At 36.2% G+C, this 26,661-nt stretch overlaps 1 protein-coding gene across 13 annotated transcripts in view; it reads right to left on the bottom strand.

Annotated features, from left to right (window-relative positions):
• Window positions 1-26,661, bottom strand: part of RPGRIP1L (RPGRIP1 like) — a 73,846-nt gene that overhangs the window by 24,407 nt on the left and 22,778 nt on the right. For 5 of the 13 annotated variants that reach the window (XM_065028657.1, XM_065028656.1, XM_065028655.1 and 2 more), the window contains 15 exons: window positions 25,677-25,823; window positions 24,443-24,516; window positions 21,334-21,473; window positions 16,956-17,062; window positions 16,673-16,723; window positions 15,291-15,470; window positions 14,547-14,664; window positions 13,373-13,825; window positions 12,405-12,556; window positions 9,773-10,139; window positions 7,864-8,078; window positions 6,580-6,663; window positions 5,691-5,762; window positions 4,504-4,681; window positions 3,304-3,401 (listed from right to left, as the gene is read on the bottom strand). In XM_065028657.1, the coding sequence (XP_064884729.1) occupies window positions 3,304-3,401; window positions 4,504-4,681; window positions 5,691-5,762; window positions 6,580-6,663; window positions 7,864-8,078; window positions 9,773-10,139; window positions 12,405-12,556; window positions 13,373-13,825; window positions 14,547-14,664; window positions 15,291-15,470; window positions 16,673-16,723; window positions 16,956-17,062; window positions 21,334-21,473; window positions 24,443-24,516; window positions 25,677-25,823 (2,436 nt within the window). Of the gene's footprint in view, window positions 1-3,303; window positions 3,402-4,503; window positions 4,682-5,690; window positions 5,763-6,579; window positions 6,664-7,863; window positions 8,079-9,772; window positions 10,140-12,404; window positions 12,557-13,372; window positions 13,826-14,546; window positions 14,665-15,290; window positions 15,471-16,672; window positions 16,724-16,955; window positions 17,063-21,333; window positions 21,474-21,859; window positions 21,954-24,442; window positions 24,517-25,676; window positions 25,824-26,661 lie in introns of those variants that run through there. The other 8 variants (XM_065028660.1, XM_065028659.1, XM_065028661.1 and 5 more) reach the window with 6 other exon arrangements.

Here is a 26,661-nt window from a genome sequence, read left to right on the forward strand (position 1 = left end):
ATTCTGTCTAATTAGTTATATTGGTTACCTAAAGAGTAACAGGTTACCTAATGACTTAGATTCTGTTGTTTGGAATAATTTGAAAAACTGGTGTTTGGGGTTTTTTGGGAATTATTTCTCCCTCTATTTTCAGTTCTTCCATCAAGAGGAATGACTTGTAGGACATGCTCCTAATTATTACACTGAAGTATATTTGACAAGTGCTAGAAGTTGTAAATCCATAATTTCAGTGCAATGTCTGTTCAAGCTGCCATCACCTCAAACCTTACCTGTGGCAAAAGACAATTTAGGTTTTACCTGGATTATTCTTTTTACTTCAGTTTCTGTTTAATAGTGACCACAAGAGCAAACAATCACCTTACAGATGGAGAACGGCAAATGTTTTTTTTAACCTTAGACCCATCAGTAGTCTTTGAAAATATTGATTATAAAGCTTTAATAAGTTACTTTTATTTTACTCATGTATATTATTTCTTGTTTTATTAATTACGCTGGTGCAGCATTTTTGCTTCCCCAAATGCAGATCTCATAGGAGGAAAAGCACCATTCAAGTAATTGTACCAAAATAATGTATAATCAAAGGAAAAGTATTTCTTGCTTTGCTGTGCATAAGCTTTATGCTTTACATATTCCCACCTTTGCACAAACCTGTTTCATTGCCCAGCAGAACCATAAGCAACTCGTATTGCTTTTTAATGGTGTTAAAGAGAGATTTTCACGTCAAAATTAAACCCTGAGATCTTAGTTTATTGAAAACTGTCATTATCAGTTCCTATAAACTGCTATTAGTGCGAGATGATGCATTCACAGTTTCTGCAGCAAAAAAGACAGATGTAAACACACCTATCGAAAAAAAATGGGACCACCACCAAATAAACTGGTTTGGCCAGTAATTGCCTTGTGGGTGCATTTTAGCACAACTTGGAAGCTGACAGCAGGAAATGTTATTGTGGTAATCGAATGCTATATTACCTCCTGTAAGGATAAATGTAGACATGGGGTGAAAGGGAGGAGGGGATAGAAAAGATGATTTTTTTTTTTTTTTAATATAAAGACCATGCCAAAGAAAATGCAAATTCCCAGTTTTGATGTCTATTTTGAGGATCTGAAACAAGGCTTTTAATCAATGTATTATACATCAAATTGATAATGTTAACTTCTGATTATTCAAATGTATGAAATATTCATAGAGAACTGTCCAAACTTTTACATTTCTCAGACTTCTTTTCTCTATTAATTATCATGCCTGGAAGCTTTTTAGTAAAAGCAGCAGCCATCAGCCTGACTGAACCTGACAAGCTAGCAAGGCCCAATTACACTGGCACTCTGTGGCACTTTGATGTACTGGAAACGCAAAGAGATAGGGGCAAATTGTATAGCACATTATGTTAATGACTTGATTTAATCCAGCCACTAAACTTTATGTAGCCTGTTAAAAAAGATGCTAACACTAATTACGCCACTTTGGAAAGGAAAGAAGGGGACAAGCATTTCATACCGACAAAGTGAAGCTCATAAATGTTGTAAATGAAATGAAACAAAATGAAGTAATCTATGATTAATTATACATCATAGCCAAGAAGAAAAAGAGAAAGAAGCAAGTGGTACAGCTAAGTACTGGAAAATCTGTTAGATACCCTTTATGATCAACATATCTAAGAAATAACCATGAACTGTCTAATTTGCAACATGCAAAAAAGAAACAGTATGATCTTAAATGGCTGAAACAGTTTGGCATACAACTCAGATTTATAGGATAATTAGCATAACGATCTCTAAAAATCACAAGTCTTATTTACAGTGTTTGATTACCAGCAGGATATTTATCTCAAAAGATAAAAGGCGCTGATTTTTAATCATAAAAAAATACAAATTCAATCACAATTTTCACATCCTGTATTCTACAATTAACCCCAGATTTCAAATATACCAATGCCTACTTCTAAAATCCAATTTGTATCAAACATGTTGCCTTAATAGTTTTTAGCTTTTGTTGCCTTATCTACCCTTCTTGAACATGCACTTTGGAGACAGGTAGAAATTAATGAACCCGAAATGAAACTACAGTAAAAATCCTCTCAGAAGTGTTCTTAATTTTGATAAAATACAGGATGACTAGAGGTATATAGATGAACTGTATTATAGTTTGACTTGAAGGTGATGAGTAGCAGCCATTGCAGTTCTCAAAATTACAAGTGAAACCATTTTTTAGCATTTTACATGTAAACAGTGCAATTTCATCTTCAAAAGTACCTTCTGTATCTTTCTGCAACATATGCAAGTGCTGGCATTTCTAAAACCCTTCCACTGGTACAATATACCAGGATACCCCATGCCCTTAAAAAAAGGCTAAGACAGACCAGAAAAACGTTAATTGTTAGAAGTACTATAATCAATTTTAACTACTATTTTTATTTTTAAGATTGTGCAGTCAATATTAGATCTAAAACTATGAAATATGTTTATTTTTTTAGACAAGTATACTACTGAAATACTGCTCAAAGTCAATCTTGCAGATTTGCATTATGCTGTGTCCTTTTGTACATACACCCATTAATTGCTGGTTTTAAGAACAAGTCAAGAGGATATCACTACTGTACATGCCCACAAATGATAATAGAAATACACCGAACTGATGAGACACTGTACATGTACAAACTTCATGGCAAACTGATCTTCAGTTCTAAAACTGTTGGGAAGTCAGGAAAAAAAGAAATCTATGTGGATAAACTAGAAAAATATATGCAAGGTTTGCATGTTCTTAACACCCTCAAGCTTATGCAATTGCCATTTCAACAACATTCAGTCAGATCATCATACTGGGATGGGACACAGTAGGGGGCTAAGCATTGTAGATCTACTACAGGCCTTGAAATTATGCCCCCCTTCCTCAGAAATCACTGGAAGCAGCAGAAAAGCACATTTTCCCATATAAAGGCAACAGGTAAGACTGAATAACAAGACTAATTTCTTTAGACATTCGCATTACAATAGTTACCTTTCTTCAGGGAGATTATGGGAAGGACTGAAATTTAATTCATACCGAAACTAACTGGAAATGTGTACTTCTAAGTGTGCATAACAATAATGGAAAAGATTACAACAATACGAGCAGGTTAATTTTTCTTTTTCTATGAAAAGGTGTCTATTTGAACTGGAAACAGGAAAACACACATTTGTTGAAAATGTCTTAGAATCTGACCTTAGATATAATAAAGCTACTCTTAGATATTAGGCTTAAATACTTTTGCCTAAATATTTTTCTTAGACTTACCAAATAACGCCATAAATACTCTGACTCACCTGTTTAATATTCTTGGATAGTGGACTTGAAACTATACAGTCATCACTGTCAGTTATTATTGATTCAATTGCACCATTTTCTTGTCTATCATCTTGATCTAAAAAGAAAAAAAGTAAAAACCCACCAGTGTCGTTAAAAGCCCTGTATTTGTCATCCATCTGAGACTTGCTGACAAACCTGAGTGTGATATATTTTCTTTTCTAATAAATAAAGTACCAGTGCCAGGTAAATCTTCTCTTCCTCACAGATTAACACTGGCAAATCAATGACCTGTAAAATAGTCTAAACTGTATTTTTTGTCTGATTTGCTAAAAAAAAAAATAGTAATGTTTCCCAGATTAAAGTTGATGAGTGGAACAATCTAATTCCTGTCATTAACTGAAGTATGAACAACAGTCAGCTTTCTATAAGAATGTGGTCTGAATTTGCGGATTTCCTCAGACCAGATTTAACACCATGCACATATAAAGAAGAGTATACGTTATTTTTCTTTTCTGCAAACTAGTTCTGTTTGCAGGGAGATATTTCCTAAAGCATTCAGGTCTTTTTTCCTCTGGAGCAAAGTACTTAGAAACACAAGGATTCAATATCATGATTTTCCATTTTTTCTAATGAATTCTTATACAGAAGCTGCAAAAAATTGCACATAAATTTTTAGCATCCTGCTTGTGCTCAACTTGGTGTCACAGACCTGGTTTATTTCAGTGATACACAGTTTAAGCTCAGAGGTGAAACAGAATGACCCAGCTTTTATAAACTCTAACTATATCTGTCTCTAACAACTTTATGTCACAGATGTGATAAGACATACTACCCCCTCACTGTCTGAAAGTATTTCCAATATCAGCATTGGCTGTTGTCTGCAGACAAAAGGAGTATATTCATTATAACAGTCATAGTTCTACAGGACAATATAAAGACACTTAAAATAGAAGCCAGGTTTCCTTTAATATTTTATGAATCTAGGTCAGATACCAGATTTTTGCATTCAATTACAATACTGTTTCCATTTGGGAAGAAAATAACACCACCATATCCACCACCCAGCTTCAGCGATACAGTGCACCAGAATATAATTTCTGTCATGAAGCTTCTCATAATGAGGCAGCTCCCACTGCTAGGAAGAAACGCTTAAGAAAATGGAAAGAGACAGATTTATTAAGAAAATACTGTTTCTTATTCATAAAAATGAATTCTACCTTCTGGTTCCAATTCTTCACTGATTTCTGTCTCATCTGCAGAGGTAGCGGAGCTTTGCTCAGCCAGCTGCCCCTCTGACAGTGCTGACAGGTCAGTCTTGTCTTGTTGAATCTCTTCGGCCATCTCCTTCGCCTTATCATCTACGAGCTTTTCTTCTTCAACCTCGGGTACCATGTGCTATATAAAAATAGATAAACTTACAGTCTTTATAACAGTCCTCGAATAGTAAAAGTTACTGAAGTTCAAAACTTGAAGAATTATGGCTCACATTCATTACACACAACTTTTAAACAATAATATTACTCATGCAGTGCAAGAAACAATAAGTTGTCAACTGCGGTAACAAACAATTGATACAGTAGAAAGATGGTTCTCTAACGATGTATATTTGTGAAAACATAACTATTATAATAATTTGGTACCTGTCAAGATAGATACAGCCTGTTAGATTTCCAGATTCATTTATATTTCACCTGTTTCAGTTCTACAAGACTCAGTTTTATTAAAAAAAACAACCAACCCACCACCACCTTATCCAGTTCACAACTTTATAACTCCCATTAGACAATATTTTCTGTTTCAAAAGCAAGTTAAAATAATATAAAAAAGAATCAGCTTTGCTACAAAATACAAATGTTATCTTAAATAAAATAGTGCATCATTTACTCTGAAGTAATTATATTCTACTTGACCACTGATGTGGTGGAAAAGAGACTTAACTTCTCAATCAAAGCCCCAGAAGAGCTTTAAAGTAGAAAAATGAAGATAAAAGCCAGTGATTAAATGTGTTACATCACTAAAAACTACCGTTTGCCAATCTGCCACCATTTACTTTCGCAACAACTTGGACCACTACAATATTTAATTCCTTTCTGCTCCTTGGAACGCTATGTATTTAGCAATATTCCAAAGTCACTACACCACTTCCCTTCATTTCCCCCAGCTATATAATGGTAATTTTTAGAGGGAAGACAAAACAAACTTCATCCAAACGTAGGAAACAATCAGTAGAGATATTCCTCACTTTCCAATGAGCAAAAAAGATTGTTATCACAATCTATCATTTATTTAATATTTTAGTGATTTTTTTACGATCTTAATTCATTGTAGTTTTACTTTTGATGCATGGCTCTGAAGAAATAGCATACACACGGAATTCAAATGCAAAACCTGAATAATCTCATACCTCTGAAACACCTGGAACTCTCAAAGCCTTCATCTTCTGTGCAAGTTCCATGTCATTTTCAAAAACAGAGTCCTAAATGATGGGAAAAATAAGAGGAAGCCTTTAATATATAGTAAAAAATAACACACAAAGTATGTATGTATGTATGTACGTAACACACAATGTAAGTAAGTATGAATTCAGTGGTGGAGAAGCATTTGGACAGGAAATTGCCATGTCCTTTGCTTCCCCGCATTGGCATTACTGGTTCTCTCCTCTGCTAAAGCTTCTGCCTATAAGGCTGGACAAGTCTCACAAATGGTTTGGGCAAGTCAAACTATTCCTCCCACCTTTTAGTGAGTTTCCTTTTCCCAAAACAACTATTTGCTTTGCTCTGTATCACACTGTTATCCAAGAACTAGATTCTGCTATTCCAAAAATGATCAGAAAAATGAAACAGACTGTTCTTGTTCAGGTCTAATCTGTTGAGCTTCTAATTGCCTTGCATGGAGACCCTCTTGCCGTTTCACCACAAGATTTAGACACCACAGAAGCACCAGTTACTTAATTATTTAGTTCTAACAGTCCTTGTGTCTCTAACCAGTGAGGCCTGGATTTTCAGAACAGCAAGGGGAGCTGCCCACCCAGTAATGAAAACTTTGATGGAGACCGAGTAGTTGTCTCCCTTAGAAAATCCTAGTTTGTGAAAAATTGTCTAACCTTGAGAAGCTACTGTTTGGACAGCTGAAGGTATGTTGTGTGTGTAACTAGATAGCTAACAGTTCAGTTTTCCACAGCCGTTGCTAAAATAATTGAGCGTTCTTGATTATTAGCTCTACAAATTGACCATACTGGGACATAAGTACTCTTTCTTGCTTCAACATGCACAAGCAAAATACTTAAAACTTACTGCCATCTGTTTTGCGCTAAGATCCTGGAAAGATACTTTCTTGTCTGCTTGAGCGGCACGCTGCCTTGGTTTGGGTGTTGGTTTCTGTAATAAAACAGAGTTAAAGACAACTTATTGCCATTTTGTAACAGTCTTATTTTACAGTAAATTTTGAGGGATGCTGATTTTTCTCAAAGCCAAACCTAACTGCACTAAACTAAATTCTTAACAGGCAAGACGATGGAGATGTTGTTTGAACAAGCAACCTGCTGCGAATTGAAAATCCTTTGCAAATTCAGCCACAAAGTGGTATAAAACTGTACAGAACATCTATGGAATGCGGCGTGAGTTCCAGGTGAGAAACAAGTGTAGGAATGGAGTCAGTGGTATCGTATATGTGGCATAATGATTTATTATTACCATTTACGGAGCACTTGAATCCTTTTCTTGTTCTGTAGGCATACCATATATTTGACACCTTTCCTCACCTCACTCCCTCTGGAGAATTTTATAACACAGAGAAGAGATGGGTAATGGTTGCAAAATTAACTAAATGATGAAGAAATATTTCTGTCATGATCTTATAATACAAAAGACACAAAACAATAGAGAAAAAGTGGTTTTTACTTGTCATGCTTTGCTCTCTTGATGAAGGTAGAAATTACCCTCCATTTACACTGATTTTTATACACAAAAAAAATCGTTACACTACCTTTAATTTATGAATTATTTTTAAGAAGCTGTTGGGTATCTCAGCACCAAATTCCACGGGCCAGAATATGAAAGAGTGTGGTGCAGACACCCCTAAAGATCTGTACATATGGCTTGGGTCTGGCTGCTTGAGAACCCTTTTGGCTCAAAGCTACCCCAACTGATCAAGTTCTGTCTGAATTTCTAAGAGACCACAGAAATAATTGCTGATATAATGACTGTCACAAGTTTCAACAGTAGCCCTAAAGTGGCACAAGCATATGACTACATTTTATATGGGAGACATACATTGGAAAGAGAATTGATGAGCATCAAGCTTACAGGGAAAACATTTATTGTTTGTTATTTCTTCTCCCTCTTCTCCCCGGTCTTTTGCTAACCAGTTATCTACCATTATAAAAGACTTGAAAAAGTTTTGGACACATGAAAGATTTCACTTCCCAAAGGACGCTGAAGATGGTGGTTATGCAGAGTATTTGTACTATGCATTATTTCACAGTAAGGACAAACCTGGTCATCAGGGAAGAAGTAAATGAACTGCTGTAATAGGTCTTTTATATCTCTTAACTTCTGTGAGTTTGTTAAATTACTTACTGTCACTGATGGAGTAAAAGGAAGAGGCAGGGCTGGAGTCTGCGTTTTTTCCTCTGCTGGTAATTTAGTTGCTATTGATTTCTCATTTTGAATGTAATTCACTAAGTCTGCAGCCATTGCTGATCCACTTGGTGGTAAGTAGACGAACTTCCATTTTAATTCAACCGTGATGGTACCAGTAGCACGTCTTTCAGAATCTGTCAGTTCAAAAGTACCTGAAAGCAAAATGCAAATCTTGTCTTCAATTATCTTATTCCATACATACACATACATATACATAAAATGCAATAAGCTAAATAGTGTCAAAATATTCTGTTTTTTAGATCAAAAAATATCCAATATAACACTGTGGGTATTCAAAACTACAGGATATAGAAGGGACTGGATTACTGTGTTCATAGTCTTGTAGATTTCTCAGATAATCCACTACCAGATAACTATTTCTGACAGACATCTTTCAAAAGATCCAACTAAAATATTTCCATGTTTTACTAACAAAAAAAAAATCTGTGAGTTGCTAAATCTTTATAAAATAAACACCCTAAATTCACTTGCAAATTTTCTCCTATTATCCATCTATATGGGATAACTATAGAATCATATTTTAAAGTTTCATTAATGCCTTACAGTTAACAATGAAATAATCATTAAGCAGCTTTTATATTATAACCACCTAAGTAAATTTGTAACTGATATCAGCTTGTGGGGAGCAGCTGATGCACTGAAGACAGTGCTGCTATTCACACAGTAGAAAAATGGGCTGATGGAAACCTCATGAAGTTCCACAAGAGCAAACGCAAAGTCCCACATCAGCCCAGGAACAGCCCGAGGCAATGGCCCAGGCGGGGGCTGACTGGCCACAGGCAGCCTTGCGCAACAAGAGCTGGTCCTGTTTGACAAAAATAATTGAAGCCAACCAAGCTGTGTCTTTGCAGCAAAGAATGGCAACTGTACCCTGGCCTGTATGAGCAAGAACGGAGTCAAGCAGCTCCAGGGAAGTTTCGTGCTTTCTCTATTTGAAACTTCTGAGACAGCATCTGGAATACTGTGTCTGGACCTTAGAGTCCAACCATGACCTAACCTAACTCTAGCATTAACCCCTGTCCCTAACAACTTCGTCTACACATCTTTTAAACCCCTCCAGGGATGGTGACTCCACCACTGCCCTGGGCAGCCTGTTCCAATGCCCCACAGCCCTTTCTGTGAAGAATTTTCCCTAACAGCCTATTGGAACCTCCCCTGGCGCAACTTGAGGCCGTTTCCTCTGCTCCTGGCGCTTGTTCCTGGGGAGCAGAGCCCGATCCCCCTGGCTCCAAGCTCCTTTCAGGCAGTTCAGAGATCAGAAGGTCTCCCCTCAGCTCCTGTTCTCCAGCTGAACCCCCCAGGTCCCTCAGCCGCTCCCGTCACACTTGTGCTCCAGCCCCTTCCCCAGCTCCGTTCCCTTCTCTCAACTTGCTCCAGCACCTCAAGGCTGGTGTGAGGGGCCCAAAACTGACCCCAGGATTTGTGGTTTGGCCTCCCCAGAGCCCAGCACAGGGACAGTCACTGACCTGGGAGTGCTGGCCACACCAGTGCTGTTACCAGCCAGGATACCGGTGGCCTCTTGGCCACCTGGGCACATGTTGGCTCATGGTCAGCTGCTGTCACCAATACCCCCAGGTCCTTTTCCCCCAGGCACTTTCCAGCTGCTCTACCCTGAGCCTGTAGCGCTGCTTGGGGTTACTGTGATCCACGTGTAGGACCCGGCACTTGCCCTTGCTGGACCTCAGACAACTGGCCTCAGCCCAACAATCCAGCTGGACCAGATCTCTCTGAAGACACTTTATTCTGGTTGGTTCTTAAAGAGATTTAAAGATATATAATACAGGAAGTGAAGATTTTGTTAAGTTCAAAGAGGTCTACTTCTTACCTGAGATAGATCTGTCATGTGCTAAAGAAATAAGAGGCACATTGGCTTTCCCTACATAAGCACCTTCTTCCGTTTCATCATCATCAAATACATAAAAGGTTAAGGATTCTGATTTTAGGTATCGGTCTAAATCTGCATTCATTGGCACTTGGAAACACATATGGTCATCTATTTGTGGGTTGTTGCTGCTAGGAATGATGGGAGTATCATAGTCTGCAAAATCAAAGAACTTGTAGACAACATAAGGATTTGGCTGAAGATGTTTTTTTCGGGATTGTAGATTGTTACAACATTTTATGGTAATGTGGAGTTCATTTAAATTGCCATCTGTTGAAGTGCTGACTTGGGCAGTTCTGTGTATCTGCTGCTTTAAATGAAAAAGAAGTTAAATTAAAAACATTAGAATGTTGGTGAACTCTAAGAACTACATAAATAGAACAAATAACCGATTATTTCAATGACACTAACTACTGTTTAATCTTATTTGTCAAAATATCACTTGTTCTGTAAATTCAACGACATCTCTCTTGTGTTGTTGGTATAAGGAAATAAGAGGTTAATCCTTTCAGCTCTGTGGTTGTTTGCTTTATTGTTCTAAAGTTTTATGATCGGCTTGTCATTTGATTATCTACAAAGCAGTGAAGATCACAGTTTTAAGAGTGATTCATATCTAGTGCTAGTTTCAAGTTAAGGATTCTGATCTTGACAGCTATTCTGTGTCAAGAAATTTTTCTAACCCTAGTCCCTTTTATATATGTACTTTTCAATAATTAAAAGTGGGCTGCAGATCCCTCTGTTGTTTTTTTATTTCCTCCAAAGCCCTTGTCCACATAAATAATTTACAAAAATTAGAAATCAGCATGTGAAGAGTAATAATAAGCGTTTGAAGTAAACTCCATGATATCACAAGTTTTTTTAATCACCTATCAGCATGGCTTGTATGTTCTGTGAAAACAGCAGTTGGAAAACTGGGAAATTCATTTCAATGGAATTAAAGAATAAAAAGAAAACAACATGACTATCAAAAATGAGTAACCTTCATCTACATTGATCTCAAAAGGCTTTCCTTTGTTACTGTAACATGTCACAGCCATTTTCATTAATTGTACATAATTATCTTGCTTGTGGGAGCCAGAGTTCTGTCTTCTGGTATATGGAAAAACATGTAACAATTTGATTTTGTGTGATAAAATGTTAAATATTTTCATTAAATAATCCACATTGATAGTTAATGAGAAAACCAAACATGACAGTTTAAGTCCTTAATATGCAAACTTAAGACGACTACTTCTGGCTACATCAGAACTGGAAATTTATAGCAGTTTATGTACAGTTCATGTTTCCATCATTTCTCCTGCTATAGAGGACAGAAAATTTTATATGTATGTTTAACTAGCGCAAGCTTAAATTTTGGAACGCACAACTGCAGCTACTTTTGCAGCTGCAGACTGACAGAACCCTTAACATAATGTCACCATCTGCTATATCTATACGACTTCTAGTTTCTGCCATAAGACATTTCTGAAAACTGCATTGTTTCTAACAGCTCTGCAGAAGCTGTTCTTCATTTCTGCCATTTTTCCTGTTTTCTCCTGTACAATCAGAATACTTCAGCTGCCATGTTTGAATTTGCAATTGTACCATTACACCAAAATGCTCTGTTCCACATGCTTTACCTTTCCACTATGTTTGGATTGCTAACCCAGCTAGAAATAACATAATCGAGAATAGGGGAAACTAAGTAACAGATTTTGGCATTTATCAATGGACAGATTTTGTGAGTTAGTTTAAAATAGTATGATTTAAAGCAAATGTTACAATGTTATCAAACATGAAGTTATTCTGCAAATGCCTGCAATGACCTGTAATAGAATTCATACACTAAACATACTTCTCAGATTACAACATGGAATCCATTGAGATTCTACTATAATATAATTTTACATTATGGTATAATATAAAACATTAAAGTTACTCCAGACTTACAGTAATTTACACAGCTATGGATAAAAAATGCCTGTTAGAAACTCTAAAAAGTTTTAATTTATATATTTCAACCTGATTGATTTTATTTCTTAAGCAATTGTTAAAGATGCCTGGAAGTCCCTTCTTTTCCTGTGACCATTATTTAGATATGATTAAACAGTGCATTATATTATCAGAATGCTCTTTATTATCCAGAAAAAAAAAAGTGAAATCCCTATCTCATAATACTCAAACATTAAGATCTTCGGGACCCTTCTCAAGAACTGCTTTGCCTGTTCCACTGCTCTGACAACCAGTTGGTTTAACATTCCTGACTATTGTACTAGAACAAAATGTTCACAAAACCTGGCATTACAGGTTCGGAAAATTAAATATAATAATTTCAAATATTCTTATGACAATTTCAGTAAAAATAAGTGACTGAAGTTTAAGAATTGGTCTCTTCAGAAAAGCTGCAATTCATCTGATTCTTTATCTCTTTATATGAAAAGCATGTCATTCAACTGCTAAAGATATTTTCCAGTTCAAGAACCTTTAACTTTGTTAACCTTGAACATATTGACACTTGAAATAAACTATTTGAACTGGAAAAGTAATTTTGCACAGTTCATTCTAACAAAACTATGAAGTAAAAACCCGCACATACCTGGGATGGTTGTTCACATTCCCTAAAACTGGACGTTATATACCCAAGAGCCTTTGACCTCTCTTTGTACAGAATAATAGCTTGATCCATAGGAACTCGCAACCTGATCCAGTATTCTAGAGTACCGTAATTTTGAATGTTTTTTTTGATTCCTAAGGAATAAATAAGCACGGGATTGCATTAATTTTCTTCTCAACATTAAAGTACTTATGTCAAAAGCTAGGAAACAAAGATTAGTAATTTTGTGACTATGCATTATGACAGTGTGCGTGACATGAGGAGTCGACGTTATTATAGAAACAGAAAAAACTCCTCTGGCTCTACATGTACAATCCAAAACCAAAGTACGTAGGAACCCTTTGTATCAGTAACAGTCTTAGAGTATGACAGAAACTTGCATTAAATAACTAAAACATCAATTAGTATATAAAACAGTAAATCAAAATGAAAAAGAGTATCTACCTTATTTTAAAGTCTTTCTCTAAAGTTAAAGAAATTCTGACATACACACAGCGCTACAATGCAATCAAGTACACCGCTCTACTAACTACTTTTCTCCATGTTTTTGTGCAATTATGTTGGGTAAGGGGATGCTATCTTTCATTAGTAATTCTTTACATGTATAGCAGTAACACTTCGCAAGTAACCTTTAGGTAAGGCGAAAAAACAGTTGCTATTTTCAGATAAGATTCTCTTAATGCCAGTTCCAGCATATCATACTTCTAATGTCACGCACTTTGGGACCACTATATTAACACCACCTTTGTGCTCAGCCATTGTGGGCAAAATTGCACCTGTCAGAGCTTTCCCACAGCTCCCGGTAGAATCACCAAAACACACTGCACATCCAATAGGAAATACCATGTTGTGTAAAGCCCTTTCTTATGTTTTTGAAATAGTAACACACAAACTCATTGTTGGCCAGATACACATCACTTAAACAGAATACATTTTAATGTGTTAATTACCAACTAAATTGGCTTTGCTGTAGATCTTCCCATTGTTTTCCAAGACTTCATGGAACTTGAGCTGACATGTGGCAACCGTTTCATACTCTGTGCCGTACGCCTGATGAACCTCGAGCGTGACGCTGCTGTGCTGTATGTAGTGTAAGAAGCAGTCGTCGGCCTGCACGAGGTGCTGAGAGGTGAAGTCATACGAGGGGCTGAGCCCATAAACCACCGGCGTGATCTGAAGTTCAAAGTCATAGAATGCATAAGTGCAAAATGTTGCAGGTTCATGGTCACCAAAAGCGTGCATAGCTCCAGAAGAGAAGATCACTCTGCTGATATGAATTTCAAAAAGGTTCTCTCCTCTTTCTAAATGCAAAGTTTCAGCAAATTCATCCACTGGATCCCCTGGTAATATTTCTGGCCTGGATTTATGTGATTTTGTACCATAGGCAACATCTCTTAGTTGGGCTGCAACAAGAAAATAAAATAGAGGTAAAATAGAGCTACAACATGACAGTCTTGTTTAAAACCCAAACATAATTAACGACTCAGAGAGGAAAAAGCATAATTCGGTTATATTAACAATGTTACTTTCTTAAAGGCATTACTAAAAAAGAACTCGCATATATAAAATCGTAGATCTACTGCTCATTTAGCACACTGACAAAAACCAAGAATACCACAACAGAGCTGCTCCAGTATATATAAAAATAGACATGGGCCCCTAACAATTATAAACAGATTACAAGGGAATTACCAAGGAAATTATTCAATGATCAAAATAAGTATCACTATACAAATGTGGCAGAGACTTAGACACATCTTTGTGGGCTTGAACAACATTTCCAGGGAAAGATCTGACTTGTAACCTCTGTAATATCTTGAGTGGACAGAACTAACAGCAAAGACCTTTCTTTACATGTTGCCCGGCCTCAGAGGTGGTAAATAGTGAACAAATAATGTGCTGCACATGCTGCAGCACAAACTGCTTTGTTGAATTTTGCCTGGTTAATACCTTTATCATTTAAGTCAATAAAATAGCACACAGATGCTTTTCCATGAAAGAACTGACTTTTTTACTAGCATTAGGAATGGAAAAGTATTTCAGCTGAAGAATGAATTTACAACAATAATTTGCAAGACAAAATATAAAAAAAATATATTAGAGAAGACTATAGTTTAAATATACCTTCTAGTTTTCTGATGCGTGCAGCTCTAATATCAAGAAGATGGACATACTGTTGCAGTTTTAAGTCATAGTCTTTCTGTAGACTTTCCATCTTTTGTGTCACTGCTTCTACTTCAGTCTAAAAAGAAAAAAGCATGTAAAAAGGAGTTTTGGGGCTTGTCTGCACTGATTCTGCACATGCTTTCGGCTACAAATCAAAATACAGGTTTTTTGAGGAAAGAACATTTAGAGTACACAAAAATAGCAGTGATTTTTCATTCAGCAATACAGCGATCAATTTGAATTTCAGCAAAATCTAAAAACATTATTAAGCAACACAGATTAGTTCTTTCAGACCAATGTTCCTAATAGTTTCTTTCATGATTTTGTTATTTTAAAGTCAGATTGAATGAAAAGTCAAAATATGATCTGCAATAACCTAGCACAAGAGACTAAAAGTGGAGTGTTGTGGAAAAGGAGGCTTAATTGATAAGTACACTCACTATTTTTTCCTGTGAGCACCTGATAAGAGCTCAGAGATAATCCCAAGGTGGGATGTTCTGAGGGCTCTGATCAGCATGAGTTAAAAGACTCAAGTTATAGCCATTTGGACCTCATGCTTTTTAAACAATACTTTAAACAACAGATAATCTTATGTAGACAGACTGGCTTTTTTGCTGAATTTGCAAGTCAGAATTACAGCACGTTCTAGAGACACAAAGTGTTTTTATCAGGTTATTTTCCACTGTGAGCAAAGTATAGTACCTGGTAATCTTTGTTAATTTTGTGCTGCACAATTAGCATATTCCTTGTCTTTTCAAGTTCTTGCACTGTTTCCGCATGCATTAATTGCAGCTCCCGTATGGAGTGTTTTAAATCCTTATGGGTATCATCATCTACTTTCTCCAAAAATGTCAGGTCCCCATTCTTCTGCTGCTTTCGACCCTGGAGGAAATTTGAAAAATTACTAGAAAAATTACTAGCAAAGTATTTACATGTACTTGTGTCTGGTTAAATGTAACACTGGGATGTAACTCTGGAACAGCAATAAGACAGTCGGCATAACTTTGTAAATTTTGAGCATGTGGTGACACAATAAGTAAGAATGAATTAGGCCAGTAAGTGTCAGGATTGTATTCAGTTATGTCATCTCATGATTATCAGGAACCAATTAAAATGAATGAGATATACAAGTGATGACTCTTGTCCAGCCAGTGAAAATACAAAACCCTTAATATATCAGCCCTTTATATAATTAATTATCCTGCTTCAGTGACTGGACAAGACCTGAGTTGTTATTCTCAAATCTACATTGCTTCTGATATTAATACTGGGGTTTTAATTTTCATCTAGCTTTTTTCATTATCATTACAGAATTATCATTTGCATTTCGGCAGCAGAAAAAGATTCAATTTACAGCAAATGCTTCCTCAAGAACAGAAAACACTAAGTCACCGGAACAGTGGAAGCCTATTCTTTTCACTGATTTCTTCCTCCCATGCCCACTTCATTTTGCTGTAAACAAGAAAATAACTACTGTGCCAGAGGGGAAAACAAAAAAACCCGAACAAACCAACTCAAACATTTTATAGGTGTTTCTGGTTTTCTGTTTAATAAACAAAGAAGTTGCTAAGCACTACTGTATAGCATTTTAGAACTTCCATGCTTATACGACACTCCCATAAATTACAGAACAAACAAAATTTCCTAAAATAAATATAGGAACAACAAGATGTCATGATAACTCATTTAACTGAGAAAAAGTAAGTTTTTTCTTTAAAAAAATGCCTGTGAATCTGGTTTAATTCACTTTTGATGTTATAATGAATTATCTACATAACTCCAGGCTTCATCCTGGCTATTTTTTCATCTTCCCTTCTGCTTCAGTGTAACTGAAAAAACGACAAAAGCACGCATATTAGCTTGAAGCATTAACTACTCAAAAATGCACAAATAATTCAGCCCTTGAAAATCCCAGGCACTGTGTAGAAAACATCTAATGGTCAACCAAGGTTGCTGTTTTTTTAGAAATAAAGAAAAAAAAGAATAAATGCAAAATACATGGAATTATAGAATGGTTTGGGTTGGAAGCGACCTTAAAGGTCATCCAGTTCCAACTCTCCATATGCTCTTTCTTTGCAAATTACCTTTATAAGCAAGACAGCTTCACTGAGTTCTGCCACATCAATATCGCTTTCCTGAAACAGAAATACTTAATGAAAAGGTGTTATCAGATGTGAACGAATATTCGAAGAAATACATTCAGAATAACAAGATGCATTCTCACCAGACATGACATTTTGCTTAATATCATGAATAAATAAACACTATTATATTTCTGTATTCTTTTACTTTCAAGAAGTATTTGCACTATGCATAAAAAATAGAATAGGGCTTTTTGCTTGTAGTCTAGCCAGAAACTGGGTTCACCTTGGTCAAAAACTTCATATGATTTTTCAGTTCATCTAGTTGTTGCTGATGTTGCAGATGGCGTAACTGCAGCTCTTTGTTCTCTTGCATCAGCTTTTCCTTTTGCTCTTAACAGAAAAAGAACAAAACAGTCTGCTTAATTGAACATAATTATAAAAACTATAAACTTGTTTTTTCATATTAACTTATGCGTGGAAAGTTAATTGTAAAATGCAGAATTTATTTTGTATAGGAAAAGCTTTGGTATGAGAAAACAGAGAGGAATAGAAAACTCCTCTTGAATCTGATATAGGTGTATGGATGAAATTAAGCAGAACAGTCTTACTTTCATTAAAAGGGAACCTACAGCATTAAAAATCTACACTTTTTGTATTTCTAAATAGAAAGATATGCCCAATCAAGTACAGCTTCTGTTTTGGGGGAGGGAGGGAAGAGGGGAATAGAGAAGATATAAAACTCAGTCTGAATTACTAAACACCATTAAACTCATCAGCAGCAGGTTACATCAATTTGACACAAACACCCACTAATTCATAGCTACATCCACAATGATTTCTTAATAAGATGTGAGGAAAACCTTCAGGATCAGACAAAATAACTTAGCTATAACAACATACCTTCTTTCACGTGGAAAAGTTTTAAAAGCAGGCTTTTCTCAAAATCATTGAGGTTTCTAAGGAACAAAAGTACTCTCACTCTCCTCCCCTGGCCAAACTCCTTATTCTCCTGATAACAACAGTTTTTCTCCTATTTTTTCCTGTGTTGTTTTCTTTTTAAGTTCCCAAGTTATATCCTCATACCATGTACTTCAATACTACCAATTCATATTTTAGGTCAGAATGTTATAAATGTTAACTGTCAACCTGACACGCAAGTATCAGCCTTTCTAATTCCCATCTGCACTCACTGAAGTTTATTGGTAAAACATTACATACTTAATTTAGAATATATTCTGCTGCTTTCAACTAAAATGTCCACAGTATCTTTTTAATGCCAGAATCTTTCCTGTTGACCCTCAGGGCATGTTGCACAACTCAGTTATTTCTACACAACAGCTTTTCAGTTTAGAGGCTTGAACTCCACACACAACAGGTGGCTGACATGCAAGTCCCAAGGGTTTTGAAATGTTTCTGAGATTAACAGCAGGTTAGTTGTAATTTTACAGAGTTTATAGATCAAACAACACCTTCACTAAAAATGAATTATCTGTAAAGCCACTGCTCCTACACACAGTAGCCTTATTTATGCATTAGGACTCCACAAGAGTCACTTCCAATTCAAACACAATCACCAGTAAGGTTTTAATTCTCTGCAGTTATAAGGAAAATGTAATGCATTTGTTCAACTGAGAAGAAAATATAATTAGAAACACTAGCGGCTAAAAATTAGAAAGCAAATAAGAAAACAAACAAAGGCTTGTGAATGGGCAGAGAAGGCAAGCCTTCAGAAAAGATGGTGAAACGCTCATCAGAAATTGGGTCTTCTGGACTCTCCCAGATAACACATCCAAAATATGTGTATCTGTTAGAACGTCTCCCACAGAGAAAAAGGGCACTTTGTGCTGATGTTTTTTTCTCCATGATAAAAACTGAGGTCTGGACTGGAACTTTTTTCCAGGGATAAGGAGAAAAGCTATCCCTCCTCAAGTACTTCTGTCTCATTGTCATGAATTTTCTGACAAGAGCAGCAAGCTCAGTCCACTCTTTTTCAACATGAAACCTCAGAGAAGCTTTTGCACACATTTTTAATATCGATACACACTTGCTGCTTAAAAAGTTAACTTCAAAACTCTAAATGGCACGTAGAAAGGAAACTAGCTGTTGTTCAAACTGAAGAATTTCAACAGCTTGTTGAACCAAAATGGGCCAATCTGTTGACAGCAAGGCTCAGTCTACCTTAGTACTGTCTGTGTCGCATCTCAAGACTCTTTACAGGCTGCATTTCTGTGATCCCAGCCTAAAACAAAATGCAAGGCATGCAGGGTAAGAGGCAGGAGGAAAAGGAACATTTCTGCAGTAGCCTGTAGGGTACCAAAGTGACAGAAAGGTCCTGCCATTTTGTTTTCCCATATAATGATGCCATTTTTCATCAGGAGCTGCTCAAACTCTGTTGGTTGCTTCCCTTATAATACTATCAGCACTATACTGAGCTTGTTTGGATTAGAGCTGGTGCTGCATGCTGGCTGCTGCTTAAGCTTGCTTGCCCTAATTTAACCCAAAAGCTGCAACTCAAGGAGAAGAGGAGAGAGAACAGGTGATTCTCACACCATTGGTGACCATGCCTGGCAAGAACACAGCATCACAATATCAGGGTTTTCAGCAGCAAGGTTATGACAATAAAAGGGAAAAACACTGTCCCAGAGGCTTTGGCAAACACTGTCCCAGCTGCTAGAGTGAAAGGCTACAGAGCCAGGAGTGGAAACAGAACGCAGAGGTGCCGAGAGCCCTCTGTGTCGATAGGGGTCTCGTAGGCACCTAAGGGACTGGGCAACACTCTCCTCAGCTGAACATGATCCAGACAGTTACTGCAATTTATGGCTGAGAATCTGGGAGATATCAAAAAGACAAGAAACACAAGAATAAATGACTAAGGCAAGGAGAAGGGTGATAAAGTGTCTGCAAATACCATATTCAGAAAAAGAAAAAAGGGCAAACGCAGTGCCAATGTGAAATGAGTTATTCTGTTTTCTAAATGTATTTCTTTAAAATATTACAAAGCACATTATGAAGTTACAGACAGAAAAATCCTACTAAAATAATCCAGATCCAAATGACACCATCAGTCTAAAGAGAAACACTGGAAGAGGATGTTGAAAAAAGCCAGATGATGTTAGTCTGCTGTAGCATTAAGAATTTTCCATACTTCATTTAAAGATCTGTCTTAGTCCTGGAAAAGATGTTTTGAAAAAAAAAGTAATGTGCCAAACTACAAAAGTTAGACAAGATGCTCCTTCTACACTAGTTCCAGGCAGTAGGTTAAGACAAACAGTACTTCACTTCTCCTGCTGAACTTAAAAGAGGGATATGCAGCAAAGGCAGACGCTCTGAAGAATGTAACTGAACCAATTGATACTGCCCCAGTTTTGTCAAAGACAAGTAGGTGTAATCAGATCCTAGATACACAGACCTGGAAGGGTACTACAACAGCTACTCAAGCTGCAGGGAGCTCAATTCAATGGAAACAACAAGTGTAGTAACCTGGCCATCCAGCTGAAGAGCCCAACAAGCTGTTCAGTGCTGGGCTGGGGAAGGGGCGGTAAAGCGTTGCCACTTCCGCACGATGCCCATAGGAAGGACAGATGATGGAAGGTGTTGCCCGATTTTCCACATGCAACTCAACTAAATAACAGTATGGTCTGTATCATTTTCATGCTCTTAACATCACTTTAAATTTTGCATTGCATAAACGAGCTGTCATTAACAACTGTCTCTAACTGTCAATCTGTCATAACTTCATATCATTGTAGCTTAAGGCATCTTATTTATTTTAGGATCACTTAAGGCTAATTTTGCAAGCACTCGCTGTGGTCAAATAAAATGCTTAAATATTTAATGCTGTATTTGAAGTCAGTAGAGCCACTCAGAATCTTAATGGTAAGCACATGCTGAACTCGAGCTGTAATCATGAGAATTATTCACAACAAGTTGGTGCACTTCATTCCATTAAATGACTCACAGAAATACACCTTTTAAAAATATACATTTGAAGAATTAACTCTAAAAATATCTAGTTTACTTCCTGCCTGTGCTCGTGCTTTGTAAACTTTGTGTCGCCACAGTATATCACAATGTTGAGACAAAAAAATTACATATTGCAAGATCTTAAAGATTCACTGAGCAGTTGTCCTACAGCTTAGGCAAACCACATATGAATCAATCAGTTCAGTAGATCAGAAAACTGTATTATTGCAAATAAACGTAGCTGTAAATGAAAATTAGTGTATACTGAAAATGTTTAAAAACTTTGAATTCACAAAGTTGAAAGACAATTAACCAGGGCCTATAAAGGCTTCATGTAACTTCGTACAGTAAACAAAATGAGAATAGTGGTTTATAATTTGAGAGGGACTGTCAGATGGTCTTCTTTTCCATAAGAATTTTCAGTACAGAGGAGAAACACAGAATAAAGAGTAAAGATTAAGCCAACAGATAAAGAATGAATGCAGCTGGAGTTATATCATTGTCATTCAGCGCATAACCTGCATTGCGTCAATTTTTGTACGTAATAGCTAGTCATAAGTTAAGCCTATTGTGGAAATGGAAAGGCAGCTCTGAAACCACCAACATCAGGAACTACACTTGTCTGGGCAATATACCTGAAACTCCAACACAAGAGAGTCTCACATCATGGGAAAACAATAGTTATTTCAGAAATATACCTCTTTCTACTTTGATCATGTTAAGGATTTCATTTTTGTCAGCTAAATCAGATTGGATAGCAGCCTCTAGTTCAGTAATTTGCAGTTTCAGTTGCTGTTCCTTTAATTTCCATTGCTGTTCATGGGTCATACTGAAGACACTGCAATAAAACATGTGGCATGTGAAAAAAATCAGCTTCAACAGAAAATAATAAAGGAAAAAGCCTTTAGTGGCACAGAGACCACTGTCATCATGTCTTAGGAATTAAGTAAACATATGCTGGTCTGCTGCTGTTGAAACCAAGGCGCCTTTCTCAGGCTGCGGTTAAAGAACATGAAAGAGTTGTGGGATGAGCGCAGGAACTGGCCTTAATTTAGAGCTCCAAAGTCAGAGAAGTTGGCAGCTTGCAACACTTGTGGGCCTAGAAAAGGAATTCAGATGCATATCCAGGGTAATCCACAACTCCAAACCTCAGCAACTGACAACTGACAAAACCATTCTTTCCGCATACAAAACCTCTTAATGGAGAGAACTGGGATCACCCACCTGATTTCTTTTAAATCTGTGAAACACGCAGAGCCTAAAGTCAGTTGCCCGTTCAAAGAAATGTTGACCACAAAGTGACAACAGTTTTCTCATACTGTAAAACAACAATTCTGATACTGATTAAGAAGCACATATAAAGTAATCTTTCTTCCACTTTAAGAAATAAAAACCAGAGGTGGACAAAGGAATTAGAATAACTGTTTTGCCTGTAACACATCATTTACTTGCAAACTACCACTCTCTGTGCAGTAAGGATTGCATGGACACAGAATCACAACTGCTGAAACCACAACAGAAAGTGCAACTCACATTGAAACCAAATTAAGTACATTGTATAATTTACGGTATAATTCCCAGTAGGTAAAAAGACAAGGTAATGCAATGAGCTTTCATACAGATAGGCAGTGAGTACTATGGTCTTCATATTATTATTATTATTATTAATCAATACTTGCATTCTCATTGACTAGAAAAATGACGTTCATGTTTAACTTTCATGTTTATCCACTTTGGTATTGTGTGGGATTTTTTTAAACAAGAGTCAGTTCCTCAACTCTTCACTTTTGTGAAGCTCACCAGTTAAAAATGTTATTTTTTACATATATAAAAGTATCAAAAAATAATCTGTTATCTATTTATCTGTCTTTCCCAAAGATACACGTAACAAAAGCCTCAGACATAAAAACACAGAAGAGTAGAAAGAACTTAAGCAATGTTTCTAAGTCCTACAGTAATATATACTTCACTTTGCTATAATTTTGAAGATAATATGCAGTGAAAATAATACGCTGAGCTCACAATATTTCCATAACACAGCATAGGTACAGAAGAGATACAGTGTGTTCTGTAATTTCTTAGACTTAACACACTTCAAAGTTTGATTAGCTCCCATAAAGAACGAATAAATCTTTGCAAGAAAAGATATCAAATACCCTTAGTTTTCACACTTATAAACATGTTTTCAACTTTTAATGACCATGATTATCTGGTTATATGTGCATTCTTTATACTTAGGCACAATTGCCACACACAAAGATGTAGATAAACATTATTTCAGTTTTTCAAAAGACTATGCTGGCAGAAAAACCATTAACAGTTATTACGACAGTAATTCAGAATTCAGATGTTTAAATGAAGGGCATTACAGAAGACAGGTTTTATCCAAACCTATATAATGCTAATGATTATGTCAGTCTGAATTGATTCCCCTTCTGTTGCTTTCTTCCTTTGAATTTTAAGATTACTTTTACTTGAATTCATGTGGAATTTCTTTCACATTTACTGTATTTCACTGGAGTTGGAGCCATCTGGGTAACTATAAATGGTCAACCACATCTGGCATCGTTTCCTTTGGAGGGAATTTAAGCATTGCTAGATTTGCATTACAAGGTCATATGAAAACAATTCCTCCAAACCTTTTATCCAAACGAATTGTTTTTTTGGATACTGACTAAATAATAAGAATCAACTGACAAATTCATACTTGTTCTTTGTAAACTTTTCAGATGCAGTCCTGCACTCTTGGCTTCGGCAAATTGCCGTCAACATCAAATGAATTTCCGAAAATATAACGTTAGCAAAGAATGGGTTTACATCTCTTTTCCTCCATTAAAAAAAGAAAGCAGTATTTACTAATTACCTGGCCCCTGTGCACAGTGGCCTATCCACTGCTAGCAACAGGTAAACTGTAGTAAAGTTGCATTTTTCAAATAGGCAACAGAAGAAGTTGGCCATTAAACAGTAGTTTTAATGAAACAATCCATTTCTTTTGCTACACATGGCTTCACAATAAAGGAAAAGTTCATTTGGAGGTAATTGCTTGTGGCAATTGACTATAATCAGTTCTTTTCTCTACCAGAGAAATTCTGAATCATATCTGGAAATGGATTTTCATTTGCATTGTAAGCACTACTGATAGAATTTATACAACTTATGAGGTATGGAAACCTTTGTAAAAACTTACATAAGCCTATACAAAAACTTCAGGCCAAACTAGTAGGAGTGAAATGGCAGCCGTTATCAAAACAAACAATCCACCCCTCAAAAATCAACACTGGAGAGGCTGTCCAGGATCAGACTTTCTCTAAGTCCACTCTGAAGTGCTGGAAAAACTTACAGAAAATTTCCAACATCCTTTTTCCCCAAATATAATATATTAAGAAACAAAATGAAAACCAACAAACAAAGCCCCCAAAGAATATATGTCTATCTAGATGTGTTATTCTTTCACCAATAAACCTAAAAAAATATTAGAAATTCAAATGAGAACGTTTTATGTTGATGTCCAAAATAAAGTGAGGGTTTGGTTTTTTTTAATTAGATTTTTTTAAAAGAAGTAATCTACTATTAGAGTATTCGAACAAGTACGGAAGCTGCTCCGTTTCAACGGAACAGATGATATACAGACAGAACACCATCAAAGTTTCCATATATACTTACTCATATAATGAATTATAGCATGAATATATTTACATATGGGCACAAACACACAGTACACATCTGCACTTGCAAGCACACAGTATATGAAGACCTATTGAACAGGAGAGGAATCAAGTTTTCTAATATAGAGAAACTATAACTTACCTGTTATACAGCTTATCATAGTTTTCCTTCAGGAGCTCCTTCTCTTTTTCTAGATCATTTATTCTTTCCTGTAACTAAAATGAAGAAGGAAGTTTCAAGCAAGGCACAGCACAAAAGGAAATGACAATGAGTGTGTAAAGTCCATTAGTTAACAATCTGGAGCCATTGTCAGGCTTTTATTTGTTCTTATTTTCCAACAGTGTCTTGGATGCTTCAAAATAAAGCTTTTTTTCACCACATGGACTTCTAGCCTTTTTCACGTTGTTGATATGAAGCTGAGACTAACATGTCACAGTCGAACAACACTATCTAATCACATTTTGCCTTATGCAAAAAAACCCACCTCACACCAAACTATAGTATTACAAATTTGTATTCCCGTTTTGGTGAGTATTAGTTACTTACTGGCTCCTATTCAGTAAATATTTTTAATTGACCTTATAGAAACAATAAGTCCTTGCTTTCAAAACACTCATGGAAGCAGGATGTGGTTTTTAAGATATGATGATGTTTTAACCCAGAAGACAGACCCTACATGCATTACAGTAGTTTTAAGTATCTATCAGGTAACTCTAGTGAACTTGGTTCATGTAAAATACATTCAAAACAGATAAACCAGGTGGTAAAACTAAAGTGCTACAAAATGTAAGAAAAAAAACAAATAAGTTTGTAGATTCCTACTCCTCGTATGTTGAAAAGAATGAGGAGTAAACCACTAGATTTTAGCTCTATATCTGGGTGAGTGTTAGTGATGATTCTTGTCTCTGAGAGCTGCTAGACAAAGAAATAGAAGTGACTGCTTTCAACTGCTGTGTGAGATGTAATACTGCACTGCACTGTCATTAAATCAGGTTGAATTCAGACTAAAAATCTAGTGATATGTGATCAAGAAATCAAGTATTATGATTTTTTTTTTTTTTTTTCTGGTTAACAAACCACTTGTTTAGTATCAGAACTGACATGAAATCCTGTCCCTCAAATATTGTCCAAACACGGGTGCAGTGATTACGTGGTGTGGGGACCAGGCATGGTTTGTGATTCTCTGAAATGCCAGCAGAAGCCACAGGACCTTCTTTTCAATAGGAGAAAAGTATATATACATATTACCAGGGCAGTGTGATGCTTGAAAGGTCTATGCATATCTCTGGAATTAAAAGATATCCCATCATTAACTTTTCCCTTATCTACATGTACAACCCAAAGCAGATTCTAGGTCTTGTGAACACCATCTCACCTCCTCTGTCCTTTGGTTTGAAATAGTCACTGACTGCAATTCTTTTTCCAGACGGAGGCACTTTAAGCGTTCCTCTTTAAGCTGCAGATTCAGTTCATCACTTTTTGCTATTAAAGCATCATGGTTCATCTTCAAGTTCCCCTGGTTCTATAAAAGGATGGAAAATCCAGGTAAATATAAAATAAATCACACTTAGCAAAATGTTACAACACTCGCATATGCAACCAGTGGTCTCTCCTGGCAGTATTTAATATATATTCTCAATGTGGTCAACAGGAGACACTCTTGAACTACGTAACTGAAAGCAACTTTCCCTCCACGTGGCCAGGAGAAGGTGGCATTCTTGTTGCTCTCATGAACATTAAACCCTCAGTTCAGTCATGATGGAAATGACCAAGAAATACATCTGTTAAGCAATTAAAAGATTTTGCTGTGGTTCCAGCGGTTAGACATGCTGACCAGAAACACGGCAGTAGCAAGCAAAAATGAATGTTGACCACAGTTATGCTAATCACAAAACTTGCCACAGCTCTGTTAACCCTTAATTGTAGATATGTAATTGTTTCATAGTCTTAATGCACTCAGTTCTATTTCTGTGCTAGCAGTAATTTAACGAGGGACTTACGATTTCTTTTACAATTTAATTTATTTCAATGGATTACATCAAGGAACATTTAACCAATTTTAATATTAAATGGAGAATGCTGATAGAATGTCTATTTCCAGAATATTAGTTAATATTATACCGCCTACATTCCACAGTGCTTTAATAAAGCCTCATTCGTTAAGAACTTTAATGTAAATTACATTCCAAGTATGACTTGAAACAAAACAGCCCCCAAACCAATCTCCTGTTTAATAAAATGATTATATGAAAATTTATGTCAAATGTATGTGTGAGCAGAGATAATGTTTAATGATTGTAGTGAGAAAAAAGTTAGCTTCATTTTTTCCACACAATATTTCTAAAACCAGTTAAATGAGA

This window comes from Columba livia, chromosome 13, assembly GCF_036013475.1.
Source record: "Columba livia isolate bColLiv1 breed racing homer chromosome 13, bColLiv1.pat.W.v2, whole genome shotgun sequence".
NCBI classification, from domain to species: domain Eukaryota; kingdom Metazoa; phylum Chordata; class Aves; order Columbiformes; family Columbidae; genus Columba; species Columba livia.